The sequence below is a fragment of the Notothenia coriiceps genome, unplaced genomic scaffold (assembly GCF_000735185.1).
Source record: "Notothenia coriiceps isolate Sejong01 unplaced genomic scaffold, NC01 NC01_scaffold00014467, whole genome shotgun sequence".
Classification (NCBI taxonomy): Eukaryota; Metazoa; Chordata; class Actinopteri; order Perciformes; family Nototheniidae; genus Notothenia; species Notothenia coriiceps.
The window spans coordinates 35678-51162 of record NW_011347168.1 but is presented as its reverse complement, the minus strand read 5'-3'; the positions used below and the strand labels follow the sequence as shown (position 1 = coordinate 51162).

At 40.2% G+C, this 15485-nt stretch overlaps 1 protein-coding gene across 1 annotated transcript in view; it reads right to left on the bottom strand.

Annotated features, from left to right (window-relative positions):
- The window catches only part of LOC104948511 (protein Jade-2-like), a gene marked incomplete at its 3' end in the record, with an annotated part of 98377 nt that overhangs the window by 57172 nt on the left and 25720 nt on the right, over positions 1–15485 (bottom strand). Inside the window, exon 3 of the mRNA XM_010774715.1 lies at positions 13752–13837. Within this exon, the coding sequence (XP_010773017.1) occupies positions 13752–13837 (86 nt within the window). The remainder of the gene's footprint in view (positions 1–13751; positions 13838–15485) is intronic.

The window sequence follows — 15485 nt, the reverse complement described above, 5'->3', positions numbered from 1 at the left end:
GTGTGTGTGTGTGTGTGTGTGTGTGTGTGTGTGTGTGTGTGTGTGTGTGTGTGTGTGTGTGTGAGTTTTGAGTGGGTGATTAAGAGTGAGAAAAGGACAGAGAAGGAGGGAAAGGGGTTGACGAGAGAGTGACAGAGAGAACAGAGCAGTGACTCAGTGATTTCAGCAAAGTATAAAACACTAACATGCATCAAGACAGGAATCTGGTATCTGCATACATACACTCTGTTATGAATTTAACCAATTATGGCCTTTATTTAAGAATAACAAATAAAAAATGCACAACCCATCCAGTGTGATGTACCTCGAATGCATTGTATTAATGGAGCTGAAGGAAAAATTGACCTCTCTCATGCAAAAGGATGAACAAAATAAAATGATTTCAGAACAGCAAGCAACACCAAGCTTTTACTTGCACACCTTTCCACAGCTCTGGCTTTACCCAATCCCAATACATTGATAATAGAGATGTCCCAATCCTATCGGCTCCGATCCCCGATCACGTGATTTTCAAAACATCGGAATCGGGAGGAAAAAAATCGGGGATCGAGAATCTTTTTTTTTTTTTTTTTTTTTATAAAATATTTTTATTATTTTATTTAATGTTACAAAACAAAAATGACCATGTTCANACCGCATAATCAACCAGCACCAACTTGCATCGCTGACAAGAAAGGTGGCGCCTTGAGGCGAACGGTTTGTAACGTAGACCGACAAGTAACGGAAGCGAAAAAGTTAAAATATTATGAAGGTTTTGAGGACGTTCAGAGCAGGGCGTGATGGGCTCAGTGGTCGACTTGCATCGGAGAGCAATCGAATTGACGATGATAATTGTGACGCGGGACGGTGAGACAACGGTCTAAACTCTCTAAATACCAACAACAACACGACGAGTACACAGCGGCCAATCAGGTAACCGCACTGAAACAACCGACACTTTCAGAGACTTTTAAAAGGAAAGAGAAACTGCCCCAGAACAGTGAAAAGGCCAAAAAAATAACAGCCAAGATAGCTGAATTCATCGCGTTGGATGACCAGCCGTTATCTGTTACCTTTTTTTTCTCTTAATGCATTGCATAAAGATCGGATCGGGGGAAATCGGTATCAGCAGATTGTCAAAATCAAATGATCGGAATCGGATCGGGAGCAAAAAAAGGTGATCGGGACATCCCTAATTGATAACAAAACAATATAAATACAAATCAATGTAACTAAGCTGAAATCCATATGTTTAAAAGGTTTTTCCATCCACCAGAGGCTATTTTTGTATTTAAGGATGAAAATAATAATATTTCCACAGTGATCAACAAACAAATACAAAATATTTGCTGACATTAAAGAGGCTTCTGAATCTCCTCATTACATATGATACTGATATGATTCCGATACAATACGATAACATCAACAAGGACAAATATTTAAGATAAGATACAAGGAAACAGACATTTAACGGAACATCACGATCATGGAAGAGAAAAATGCTCAAGATGCTCTAAAGAACATTTAACCTGTGATTTAACTCCAATTTGAAGATTGACTGGTGCACAAAAGACAAAAAGGACCCTCGATTTGACTGTAACAATTCACGGCTCTCAACCATCCTCTTAATATTTGTATTTGTACTGAAACAGCAACGTTTCCCAAGTTGGTTCTCTATCACGGGCAAATAGACCGCTGAAAAATGGCCACCGGTCTGCTATTTATCTCTGCGTTTACCGAGCTGGACAGAGAGGAGAGAAGCAGGATGAAGTCCAAGGGGAAAACAGAACACTTGGGGTCAAGACGAGAGAAGGAGGAAAAGAACAGATGAAGAACAGAGAGTAGTTAAACAGCGCATGAGGTGGAGGGAGATAAAGTACAAATATAAAAGGTAAATATATATAACATATTTTTACAACATGCTACTCCCCCGATATTGAAATATTGCAATAGCGGTTCAACATTTTAGCAGTTTATGAAAGCTTCCACATTGGCTGTTAAAATATTTATTTTCCAGGAAAAAACGACTTGATGAAACCACAATATGTTTTAAATGAAATTGTGAACAATGGAGTTTGAAAAGACAATAAATGTTTCTATTATAAAGCTTGGAACTTAATAATGTCGAAAAGGAACATCACAGATACAGTATATCAAATAAGACAATGCAGCACACACAAAGCAAACCTGTGATTTACACAGCTGAGCCCTGAAGTCAAGTATACAAGTCTTTTTTCTCTCTTTATCACCTTTTATGGAGTCAGACGGTTTTCAGATGGCAGATTTCTCTTTATAAAAGCTGCAGAACGGGCCCCATGCAGAGCAAAGGGCTCAGGCCTGGAGAAAGCTTTCAGTGAACTCTCTACACACCTGCCCCGAGTGAGAAAGAGGCGTAAAAGCAACAGTGAAGTCACAGTTATTATGCAGAAACATTATCGCTCTAAAGTGAATCACTCACGTCAACAGCCTTGACGCTTCTCGCTTAACACATAAAGGATTTGATAGCAATGTGAAAAGGATTTCCTCCTGCTCTTTCTATAGTCCCCTCTCACGTCTTGGATCTGAAATGTCACATCCGTAGCTATTAGCCCAACTTGGTACTGCAGAGCTCTGAAAAGGCACTCTGCCTACAATTTATGCCCCTCATTAGCGTGAGACGAGACAGTGAACAAGTCCTTTTGAGATTTCTCTGAATGCCGGCTCCTCATCACCAGCCCATGGCCTGAATGACGCGTGGAGCGACGACGCCTCCCCCCCCACGCCAAGGGCAGGCTGATTGCCAAGGCTTCACTCAAAGGTCATGCAATTAAGCTTTGTTCCTGCTTCAATAAGGATTTGAATGACTGTGCTCCGCCGTTTGAACAGATGTGATTTTTGGCCTCTAGCAAGCTTAAACCCTGCCCTCCGTTCATGTTCACAATCATGAATTCAAAGAAATGAGTCTGAGACAGAGGAATACTTCACAAAAAAAAAAAGGCAGAGATGATTACCCATGCAGCTTGTCCACAAATGTAGATATTCATATTCAGAACTGCAGTGGCTTAGAGGTTAAGTAAGCTGGATTGTAAGCCAAAGGCGTCTTGGACCGCAGTCTAGTAAGGGGAAAGCTCTTCTTCCTGGATTTGTCCTTGGGCAAGGCATTTAACCTCCAAATTGCTTCACTGGAGTTACTTAATGGCCACATGTCAAAGGCTGTAATTGTACTTCGATGCTTAATTATGGAAAAGCATGAATATTTAGCCAAACATTGCTCATATAGCTAATTCATATTAATAAGTTGTTATAAAAGGCTTAACAGGAGAAATATTCAATATAAAATGTAGGCTTTTTACACAACAGCTGGCTTGAAAAAGGCATGTTGCCCTGAAACCTGGAATGGATGGGCTCAGTGGAGGGCTTGTACTCTGCAGCTCCCAGGTGTGAAAGTGTGTAAAATCATGAATATGAAGCAAGAGGGGAAGAGTGAGAGACAGCAAACAAGCTCAGAAAATCTTACCTAAATAAATAAAGGTTAAAAAAACTGGGTCGCTGACAAAGAGAGAGTGAAGGAGGCTTAAGAGAGGCAGGAGCAAGAAGCCAATTTCCCCCCACAGAGTCCGATGCAAATATCAATCTTCGTATGGCGGGCTCAGGCAGACGATCTGGTAAAATGGCATGCATGCGGGGAGGGGGGGGGGGGGGGGGGTGGGAGACGTGACCTAGTTTTAAAGATGTGTGGCTCAAAAACAACCAAAACAAATACATGATTAATGCTGCTTTGCATGTCTGCCTCCACTGCCACTGGAGTCTGTTGTCACTCTTTTTTAGCAGCAAATGTACTAATGGGGAATAAAGAAGTTGATAAAGAAAAAGAAACCAGCCAAGTAGCTGTTTGTTCTGAAGCTCGGCAGGTGCAGCTTTCACAAACAAACATCAGACCAAACAGACCAGAGAAAGAGGATCCAAAGTCGAAACAAGCTTTACCCTACACGGAGTGCCAGGTTTCAGTAAAACTGAATATTATTTTGTCCGTTTTTATATAGTTTTGTGTGCCTTTTCTAAATGGCTCTGATAGACTAAGCTCCACCTGTCAGGCAAGGCCAAAATAAACCCTATGACATGTGGATTGGAGTCTTATAATAACACAGACCTTCACAGCTGTTCTCATATTAGCGCCCACTCTAACGCTAAGAGGTTCATTTTAAGCAACACTTACCAAAAGATCATTTTGTTCCTTCCAGAAGGAGAAATCCACGGTCAGACACTATTGCAGTAATATATCTTCAATCTGTGATGCTCTGACTGTTCACAGAGTCGTATTAGTTTCAACGACAGTACACTTTTTGTATACCGATCATTCTCCTCTGCTTCTACTGCACTTAGTGATTCAGTCCCCTTACAATAACTACTCGATAAAACCCAGAAAACATGCATGATCATTATGTATTACATAAATGAGACAAAACATGAATTTTCTGCTGGACTCATGCTACCATGCCTCTTCTCTTTAATGCTGAGGGATAAACATCAAACCCTGTCAAAAAGCAATACAATGTCTACAATTTTCTTTGTGTTGTTTTATTATTTCATAAATGCATCAAACTATAGTTATTTTACAGTGGGTGACCAAAAAAATTGGAAATGAAAAAGAATAAAAACGAACTAGATACATTATATACTAGAAATAAGCTTTTGAATACATTCCAATCCCTCTGTGTATATATAGTATAACTATATATAAAACGTTATACACTGTTTTATCTTCATTGTAAGGGTAAAATAGGTTTTGCGGCTCCAGATACATTTTATTTCGTGGGCGAGGGGCCAAAATGGCTCTTTTGATAGTAAAGGTTGCTGACCCCTGGTATAGAAGGTAGCATTCAAAGTTACATGTTTTTTTACCAGCCAGTTTTAAAGTGAAAAATGTTACCCTAGCCGTGTCAAGCTATCAACAACATGAGTTTGAAAACTGGAGTGTTTATTTTGTCTTCTTGTCAGCTACTGACGCCTTGCAATCCTCATTGTGGCATAAACATGATTAAAGCAAAAAGTGAGAACCAATGTTTCAATGTGAAACTAATTATATCCAAAAAAATATTGTAAACTTTCATCTAAGACTTATTTGCACAAAGTTTCCCTGCTTCTTGTTAACCCACTGTCCTTGAAAATGTTGTGTTAGTGCGTGTGCGTGCGTGCGTCTGTCTGTGTGTGTGTGTGTGTGTTTGTGCGTGCGTGCGTGCGTGCGTGTGTGTGCGTGCGTGTGTGTTTAAGGCAGCAGAAGTAATGCAGATTTAGCTGAGCATCAATTAGTAGTGTGGCGCCAAGCACAGGAAAGCGATAATGATGACACAAACAGCTCGGGTACCAAGCCGCAGGTACAACTTCAGTACAACCACTTTGAAGAGCAGTTCATTCAAAAAATAGATATTTAGAAAAAAACTGAAAACAGATGTTTTTGTACAAGTAATTTATCAGTTTGAGGATTTTTGCAGCATCTTTATCTGCTGGTCACACTTCATCCTTACTGATGCACTCCTTTTTTATGCTGAATTATTTTACTTTGACCTTTATCAAACTTGCTTTTTACCTCATCCATTACACTGTTTCCATCTTAATTCACTTTCTAAAGCCTTGCTGGCCATCTTCATTTATCATTCTTTAGATTTAAATAGCAGAGCGGGTGTTACGATATGCAGTCCTCTGATGTGCTTTTCCCACATCCTTCCAAATCTTTACATCCATTATTGCAACTATTTCCACCACACACTGTCAAGCTGAGCATCTTTCAAAGTCCTTACTTCATAAACAACATGATTTGGTTGTTGTATTTATTTTATTCCAGTTAGGTGGGCAACAGGAGCAATACTGACAGCTTAATACAACGGCTGCAGGCTATGTTGGCCCTGTGTGTGTGTGTGTGTGTGTGTGTGTGTGTGTGTGTGTGTGTGTGTGTGTGTGTGTGTGTGTGTGTGTGTGTGTGTGTGTGTGTGTGTGTGTGTGTGTGTGTTCATCTGCACTCATCTGCTGCCTGGTGTGTGTGTCGGCATGCAAACCTCTCCACCTTCATCCACTCACTGAGCCTGGGACAGGGGTGATAGAAAAACTGAAACACCAACTCTGTGCATTACTGTAGCTGTTTGCATATGGTTGCCATGGAGTTTCACAGCTGTTTTTACCAGACCCTAATGAGCTACAGCAGCTGCTAGCCTGTTAGGATACACCAATACACAACACACACACACACACACAACACACACACACACACACACACAGAAACACAAACACGCTTTTCTTTACACATGATTACTTATCCATTAATAGACGTGATAGTCCAACAGTACTCCAGTGGATTAGTACACATTATGTATGTAAGGCTCAGGCACATTACACTATTAAGTCTAGCACCTTTTTAAGTCATTTACCTCTAACATCTGCACATCTGGATGAGTATACAGCTGTTTGAGAACAATGTGTTTAACTTGCGAGGTGTTTAAAAAGATCTGAGAATGGTTGACAGAGTTTGTCAATACCCAGAGGACATTTTCCGAAGTCCTAATTCGATTGATAAATTATTGAAATGTATTTATATTTAGCAAACATGCTGTGTTTTCCATCACTTGGCTTTTGTTTTGAATGAAATACATTCAACACAGGCCCCCATGTTGTATCAAGGCTTGTTTTACCCCCATAATGTGCTACTAATTAACTAACACAGATCATTTCTGATCTCTGCAAGTTAGTTACAACTGGCTGGTTCCTTTGTGTCATCCTTTCTAAAAAAAAAATAATAAAAAAACGTAATCTTACCACACACCAGTGGCGTCGCCTTACCTGGGCATTCGGGGCTTTAGCACGGCAAAAATCTGAATTGCGTAACGTCACTTGAGTCACTACGCGCCTTTGCGTACCTCAAAACAAAACACATATTTCGTCTACACGTGTTTCTTGTCAACACTCAATGGAGTAAACTACTAGACATGTCAAAAAACTCAAAAACATTAAGCAGCTACGTTGCCGTTTCGGTCCCTGCAAAAAATCTTTGGACTTTCTATGACTGATTGAACTGGATGCTGGCCGAGCCGCGCAGGACATAACCGACGGACCTGTGAAGCTTTACAGGAGGCAGAGGCTTAGATCACTGGACGACAGAGTTGGTCGCCGTGTACACAGACAGGGTATGAACAACAGAATTGTGCAAAAACTCCTCCAACTGGCTGCAGTGGGAGACTCCCCTGTGCACATTCTGTGCCCCGCGCACATTCTGTGCCCCGCGCACACACTGGAGAACTGCGCAAAATCAGCTGATCACAATGTTCACGCTCTGTGGTCAAGCTACTGCAGTTTTATTTACACCAAAGTGAAGTGAAACACACAGTTGCAAGCTTACTTGGGGTGTTAATGGAAGAGTTTGAAATCAGACAGAGGTGGAAGTGGTCAGATCTTGTGTAGGAATACTCTGTTACAGTAAAAGTCCTGCATTCAAAATGTTACTAAACTAAAATTAGAATGTCATCATAATATACCGGTAGTTAAAGTACCAAAAGTAAAAGTAGTCATTTTGCAGATTGGTCCATTTCAGAATAATATACATGATATGTTTTATAATGATTGATCATTAAAGCGTTATCAAAGCTGGTAAAGATGCAGCTCGTTTTACAAAGTAGATCAAAGTCAAGTACAAATATCTCAAAACTGTGCTTAAGTAAAGTACTTGAATACGTTTACTTAGTAAGTTCCCACATCTGAAATCAGATATGACTTCAAGTCATGTGATCATTTCTTAGTATTTGATCCTTCAACTTGGCCTCAGGAAATGCAAGGACTTCACAGTTTTGGCAACACGTTTTGGAGAAAGCAAATCGGAGGCTTAAAAAGAGACAGGGAGGTGAATCTTCATCATCTTCATCATCTATCATGCAAGAAGTGTAAATAGAGGACAGTGAAGGAGACACTGAGGAGGACAACGCTTCGTGTGGGGTGAGTACCAAACGCTGTCTCCTGGTACTCACCTGAGCAACTCACTAAAAAAGTGATGTGCACCCCTGAATATAATACATTAACCGTGCTTTAACCTGAACCCCATCATGACACTAGAGAGGACGGCAGGATTGTAATTTCCAGTGTTCAGTGAATGCAATTATTAAGTAAAAGATTATTTTCCAAGGCACACCTTCATATGATCGTCAAAAAAAAGAAGAGAATAAATGAAAAACAGTTATGAAATACTACTATGTGACAGTAAAACAAGAATACAGTTTAAAAGGAGAGTGATTTGTAAAATATGCATAAAGAAAAAGTAAATCTGTTTACAGTTCTGTTTCATATGGGTGTTGAGAGATGTATCCATAGATCTCTTAATTTTGCTCTCAAAGTGCACCAGATTGATGCTTTTAACAAAATCTTCGGGGGAGCATGCCCCTGGACCCCCCTAGGAGGTTAGGTCCACCCCCCACTGTAGCGCCCGGTACCTTAATGGGAAACCCTACATGTTTGAGCATCCTCTATGAAATGTCAAGCTACCCCAATGCACCCCCAAAAGAAAATCTCTGGCGCCACCATTGTGGGCTAAGCCCCTAATGTTTCCAGGTCCAGGAAACGCCCCTGCCACAGACAATTAAAGCCACACTTGACTTAGCCAAAGCTGAATGGGAAGAACATCAGTAATACAGATACATATATGACCTACTAAACAATAATACTACATGCATTCCTAGTTGAATTTAATTCATCATCTTTGTTCTTGTTTACTTCAACTGCTGCAGCCACCCCCTCCCCCCCTCAACTGCTGCAGCCACCCCCCTCCCTTCACATTGTCACTATCAGATTGTTATGGGTACATTTGCTAAACAAACCGCATGCACACTTGACTTGCATGTACAGTAAATATGCACCGAGCACATAAAAACAATAGCAATTTGGAGAGAGTTTCACACCTGCTCTGCTATCATACTTTTTGGCAACCCCATCATTACCACTTCCTTCCTCCCATGGTGCACTGCACAACAGCCTGTTAAAAATATTGGCACTAACACTAAAGTCTGCTTAAGTAATATTTAGCTTAGCATATTAGCCTCTAAAGCTTTTTCTTCAGTTATAAACAAAGCAACTATTGGACTTTATGAAAACACCCTTAAGACATTAATAAGGAGAACAACAAGCCTAGTAACAAGTATGATGTATGCTACATTATTATCTAGGAAAGCGGGAGGGAGTGGCGAGTGGCGCAGTGGGTTGTGTGTAGGTGTTCGGATCAGGGGGTCACAGGTTCAAACCCCGCTTTGGATAAAAGCTAACAAGTGACACGTAATGTAATGTAATGTAAAAAGACAGCAACTGAAAAGGCCCATTTCAATTGTAGAAAAATAGATTATAAAAAGGAAGTTAGGTGCCTTTGCTAGCCTCACACCTACCTACCCACCCCTCTTCCTGGTTGTGAATATGAGTTCTTAGACTCCCTTTTAAATGGTAACAGTTTTTACATTTCAAAGCGTTTTGAAAAGTTGCAACAAAGTAATTTGCAGAGTGCATAACGATTTTGTGTTTGTGAGAGTAACTCTCACAAAATGATTCACCCATGCCCCATTTTGCACAATTTATGATAATTATCTCATTGATACGTTATTTAAAGCTCATTAAATATGCTTTTCACCTGATTTGGAGACATACTGTATGGATATTTAAGTGTGGTTGTTCAGACCAAAGTGCAAGTGTCTGTATGTGTTCTATGTCTAAAAGAATGACAGATCTTCAGAGAAACAAAAAGTAACCGAAAAAAGAAATGAAAAACAGAAAGCAAGTCATTTGAATACATACAACCCCCTTTTCCGAGTATGTGGTACAACATTTCAATACCACAATCCTTGAAGAAACCCCCAGCGTGTGCAGAGTTTGTGAATTAATGTTCCTGTCTTGACATTTTGTATCCTCTAATAAATGTGTGTGACAAGTGTCACACAATCCCCTGAGTGAGAGCAGGGGGATTTCTCTGAAGAAGGGGGAGCTCTGCTTTTGTCAGAAGGGATGAAGTCGAGTGCTTCTTCAGAAACAGTCTGATTGCTGACTCAGTTTCATACCACCATGTGAAGCTGACCGTTGAGCGGCCCAGACCAAGCAAGGAGGCAGAGGCAGAACGTCCAAAATACAACCCGGTGTGGGCATTTATTACATCATAAACATATGACACAGCCTCAATCTGCTGCCCACATGAACACAGTCACCAGCCACCATAAGGATCTCACACGCACTAGCAGCCAACGCAGACAGGGAAACAGAGCCTAAATACCCACACACTAATCAGCAATTAGACACAGGTGGGGGGGGAGGAGACAACACAGGGCACCAGGTGAACATAATCAGGAGTAACAGACATGGAGAAAGGGAAACACTTTTCAAAATAAAACCACATGTGCAAGGCCCGAAGCCGTCAGTCCACACCTATATTACATTACAGGACATTAAATTAGGTTTTTGTTATCTACGTGCATGAAAGCACAAACACTCTTGTGCTCAAATGCTTCCCCTAACCATTAACCACAAGAACAAATATGTGGCGTCTGTCTATGTCCTGTAAGTCATAACGACTTCCTGTTAGTCTACAAAAAGGTTCCAAATCTTCAATAGCTGCCCTCATTTTAAGTGAGATAAAAACAGCGTTACTGAATGTAGCATTTGACTGTGTCCTCCTTCCCCCAAGTAAAGCTCTCTAAACCACTTCTAAGAAAAGTCAAAGCTGGAGTGAAAGACTCGCTAAGGCGCAAATAGAGACGGATCGTTTTTAGAAAAGAGCAAAGTTGTCATTACAAGCCCGTAGTGTTTACCATTCGCCACACCTCCCTCAACCAGGGTGAGTATCATTCCATAAACATGTCTGCATTGTGAGCCACTGTTCAATCTTCTTCCCAGTAGGGATGCACTGATTAGTATATTTGACTCCCTTAGATTACCACCCTTTTTTTAAAAACGTGCTTTTAGTTTTCGTTGATCATTTCAAAAGTGATTTAGATTTGGATATGTCTGGCTCCCACATCCAACATCAAATTTGATTCGTAGACACGGAAAGTATGCAAACTCACAAATTCAAATTGACATTTATGTAAAATGCCAAAGAAAACAAAATATGCCATGTACTTGAATATAAACCAGTTTGTTATTGAACATAATGGATTAATTAAATGCTGCAACCCAGTCCTTAAATATTGCTGTGACAAAATATCGATTCGTACCATCCATTTACAGACTTTTTTGGCACTTGAAAATTGGACTTCTACTTGCTTGTTAATTAGTTTTACACCAAATTGACACATGTAAATGGACGTTTAGTACTGTTAATTGTTTCTCTGATCTATTTTAGCCTGATTGACCCACTGTTCAGATACAAAGACTATCCTTATTCTTTTAGTGAGTCAGGTCAAAAGTAAAACAGTCTTCAGCACTCTCACTCCTTCAAGACATTCTGAAACTCTCTCTTCTTTAACACAGTGAAACTATGAAAGTGGCACAGGGGGGGAGGAGAGGGCACCAGGTGAACATAATCAGGAGTAACAGACATGAACAGAAGAATAGTAAATTGCATAACAGAGCCAAAAATAGCAACCTCCAATGTTTGCTTTAGCTTAAGTATTGTTAGTAAGGAGAGACACGTCATTCAATCAGGGTCATGACCTTTGACCTGTTAAACATACAACAGGCTGTTGCTACTGCCTCAGGACACTGATAGCCCTTACCAACACCTTCTGGCTGAAGGGATGGTTGTTCTTGAAAAGTGTATCACTTCAGCTGAAGAACATGAATAGTTGCTTTAATATATATTTTTGGCAGAATTACATAAGCAATAATATTTTAAGCAAGTGTCTAAATCTTCCTAAGAGTGCTGCGTCTGCTGCATGTGTTTGTAGTCTCGATCCAATGCATTGCAATTACATGATGTTCTGGAATTACAGACCATTCACTGAATTAAATTTCAAACTTAAAAAACCCTAAAAGCAATATTCTTGAATTCAAATTCATTGACAACATGGTCAAAATAAAATGTTATCAAGTATGAGAGTACAAAAGAAGTGCAAGTAGCTTAAAACAAGGAGGCGCGAATGATATACTCTCTCCAGCAGCAACAAGACAACACACTTTTCACATTCAACAAGTTAAGCTTTTCTGACATGTGCGTAGAAAAGAAACCGAACCTTTGTCAGACGTCAACCACCTCTTTTTCTTTATTCAACCTTTTCCTGTCACTCGCTGCAAAACACCTTCCTTTTTATAGCAGTGTGCCCTGGAGCAAGGCGACGAGGCCGTGGTATGAAAGGGAACGTGGCCCCCAGCTCTTCATCCGAGGCCCGGGTCAGAGCGGGGAGCTACAGTAGTAATTACTGAGAGACTGATTGCTGACAGGACCTTCCAACAGCCTGTGGTTAACTGGATGGAGCTGAGGGGGAGGAAGCTTCAAATGAACAGACATGACAGATACTCTGCTGATGACTTGTGCTTCGGGGTGGTTCAGGGCTATGCATGCCATTTAGCTCTATTCATTCTCCTTTTTAAAATGTTATACTATTAAACTTTAGACACATTTGCCTTTTTTGGAGGAAGAATGGGGAGAGGTCACAGCAGGGGGGAGTGCAAATTACCCTTTAAAAAAATGTATTAATTCATTTTGTAAACAAATCATTGTTTAAGGTGCTCTACTGAACATCTTTGGAAATTGAGAGGTGCCATCAAAGGTTCTTCTCCTTTATTCAAAAATCTCCCCTGCCCACTTTTAAGATTAGATGTATTTTGTTATTTTTAAGTGAAACTCAAGAGACAAGTTCCCCTCAAACAAATTTGAACCCACTTCACTGACAGAGTGGGAGGAATGTGTGATGGCGGCAGGCGAAGCTGCGCCACAACTGGTTCACTGCACCATGTTTCAACTGGATTATGCCAGTTTCTTCCTCAGGGTGGTCATTTGAGAGTCCTTGGGATCATTCATCATGAGCATATGGATGTTTCAACATGGTATTTTAGCCAACCAATCTGTGCCATCCATGCGTCTGGTTGATTTAGCTGGCGGAGATGACTGTATTTCATCTGGACATAACTGTTTGTTTCAGTAAAGAAGTGACTGCAGTTGCTGGATCAGGGTTTTCCAAAGTTTAAAGTCAACTCAATGGCGTTGGATCACAGCTAAAAAGGATTAGTCGTGGGGAAGAGCTTTCCATATTTTCAGAAACAAGGGCTATCAGAGGAAAAGAGTAATGTCCTAGCTATATTTCAAGAGAAAATATCGATATTCCAGAGCAATTTTTTTAAAGTTTTACCCAAGAAGAGATTGGTTTTGCTGTAGAACTAATAATGAATCCTGACATGGTTCCATACATTTAACCTTGACACGTTGTTTAACTAGAAGGTCTCAGTTTCAACCAGATACATGTGCATAGTCATAATATAACTACATGTATACCAAATAAGGCAAAGGTGTAGGGTTAAATCCAAGCCATTTTAAGGCCTTTACAAGAAAACTTGAAATTGGGAAATGTTTCAGGAATTTAAAAGCCAGAAGAGGAATTTATGGGTTTAGCTACTGGGTCATAAAAGTTGTAGATCATGCCAATGTTCAGCAAACCCAACAACCAGACATTACGCTGGAATCTGACCATTTATGACAATTCAGCAAAGCCACAGCAAATAACAGACAGCAAGTCAAGTGGAGCAAAACTGTGAGCTTGTGTGGGCCAAACAGAGGCTGCATTTCATTAAACACATTTTGTGTACAATGTATGCCCGTGTCATCGAACCAAACTGCCACACTAACTTACCTCTGATGGTTTCTTGTGCTGGAGGCGGACCCATGTGCTGCTGGTGACCGTATTCTTGGATGACCTCGACCACGACGTCATCTGACCTGCAGAAACAGAATAAAAGGAAGAGCATACTCAGTGTAATAAGAACCAGCAAACGTCTATTTCAATTTTACTTAATAAGTCTTTTTTTGAAAACCAAAACGTGCACATCTTTCTTGTTGACAAATGAGCGAAGCTTGGGACCCAGTTGTAAAGACAACAGTGTTCAGTCATCTGGAGCAGAACATCAGACAAACTTAATCTGTGTTTGATTTGTAAAGAATGTGCATTCATGAGTGTGAATCATGATTTAAAGTGGGGGGGGAAATGAAGAACAGGTCTCTGGCTCTGGATCAGATTTCATGTTCACAGTGTGCGTTCAAATTCAATCCAAAGACACTTTATTGTCCCATTGGAGAAATTGGTTTTACAACACAAATACAATAAAAACACAGTAACATCAGCCATCATGAACCAACAGCGAATTACTTATAAAGAGCAAAAAGCGGCTCATTGTTTTTTAAGTGTTCTTAAAATGTGATAGAATTCAAGGGCTTTGATGAATCTGATGGAGGCAGTTCAAACAATGCAGAGAAGCACTAAAAGAAATCAGCCAAAAAGACCTTGCCCGTGACTTTTTGACGCCCATGGCAGTACTACCACTGAGTGAGCTCTTTAATTGAAGCCGACTGATGATGATCCATTAAGAGGTTTAATAAGTAATGACAGTATAAATAGCATCTTGTTAAGCAGTTAGTCCACTGTGGTCTTTACAACCTCATTAATACACAACTTAATGGCAATTAACTGACTCTGCTGCCAATATCCCACCCACCGCTTCAATCAGCAGCCCTGTATGTGTTTCCTGGTGCCATATATTTGAACAGTGTCTATTTGTAATTTAATTGATGCTGTTTTTTTCTATATATGTTTTAAATTATATAACCATGCACCAGATAGCCAGAAGCTCATTTTTAAATGTGCACCGCAAAGGAGGCTGTCATTAAATATTACATCACATTGGCAATCAAGTTACATCAGTGATCACACAGGCATAATGGAAAACTCAAATATTCCAATACTGTGTAATATAGCACATTGTGACCATGACTGTGTGTGTTCATTTATGTATGCATGTGTGTGGATGCGTGTGTGTTTGTGTGCTGCCTCCCACTCAACATATTTCCTCGACACTACAGCAGTGCTGCCACCGTGCTAATTTTACTTGTGACGTCTAAACAACTAACAGCACAGAGGGCAGAACTGCTGTCAGACTTTTCTACAAAATTACAGACTGCCTCTCTCCCTACACACACCTACAGTACAGACATACATAACTCACACTTAAACACATACAGTGTGCTGTACATAAACATGTTAACACTTCCCCGTATTTATCACATATGCGTGCTTATAGTCCCAGTTTCTCCCACCATCACACACATGTTGCATGCATTGATTTAATGTCTCAAACTCTCAGTTGCACAGTTTCATATACTCACACAAAAACACACTTTAACTCCCACAGCATGACAGGAAATATGGAGTGAATTGACAGCCATGTTTGGGTTTAATCACATTATTTACAAACTGATCCTCCATTCATGTCACATGGACATTAGAAATGAAAGTGGAGGGAAGCCATTTCACAATTTAAGAGGCGTATTTGTGAAACTATGTAGCTATTTTTTGTGAGACTGGCTTGGACTA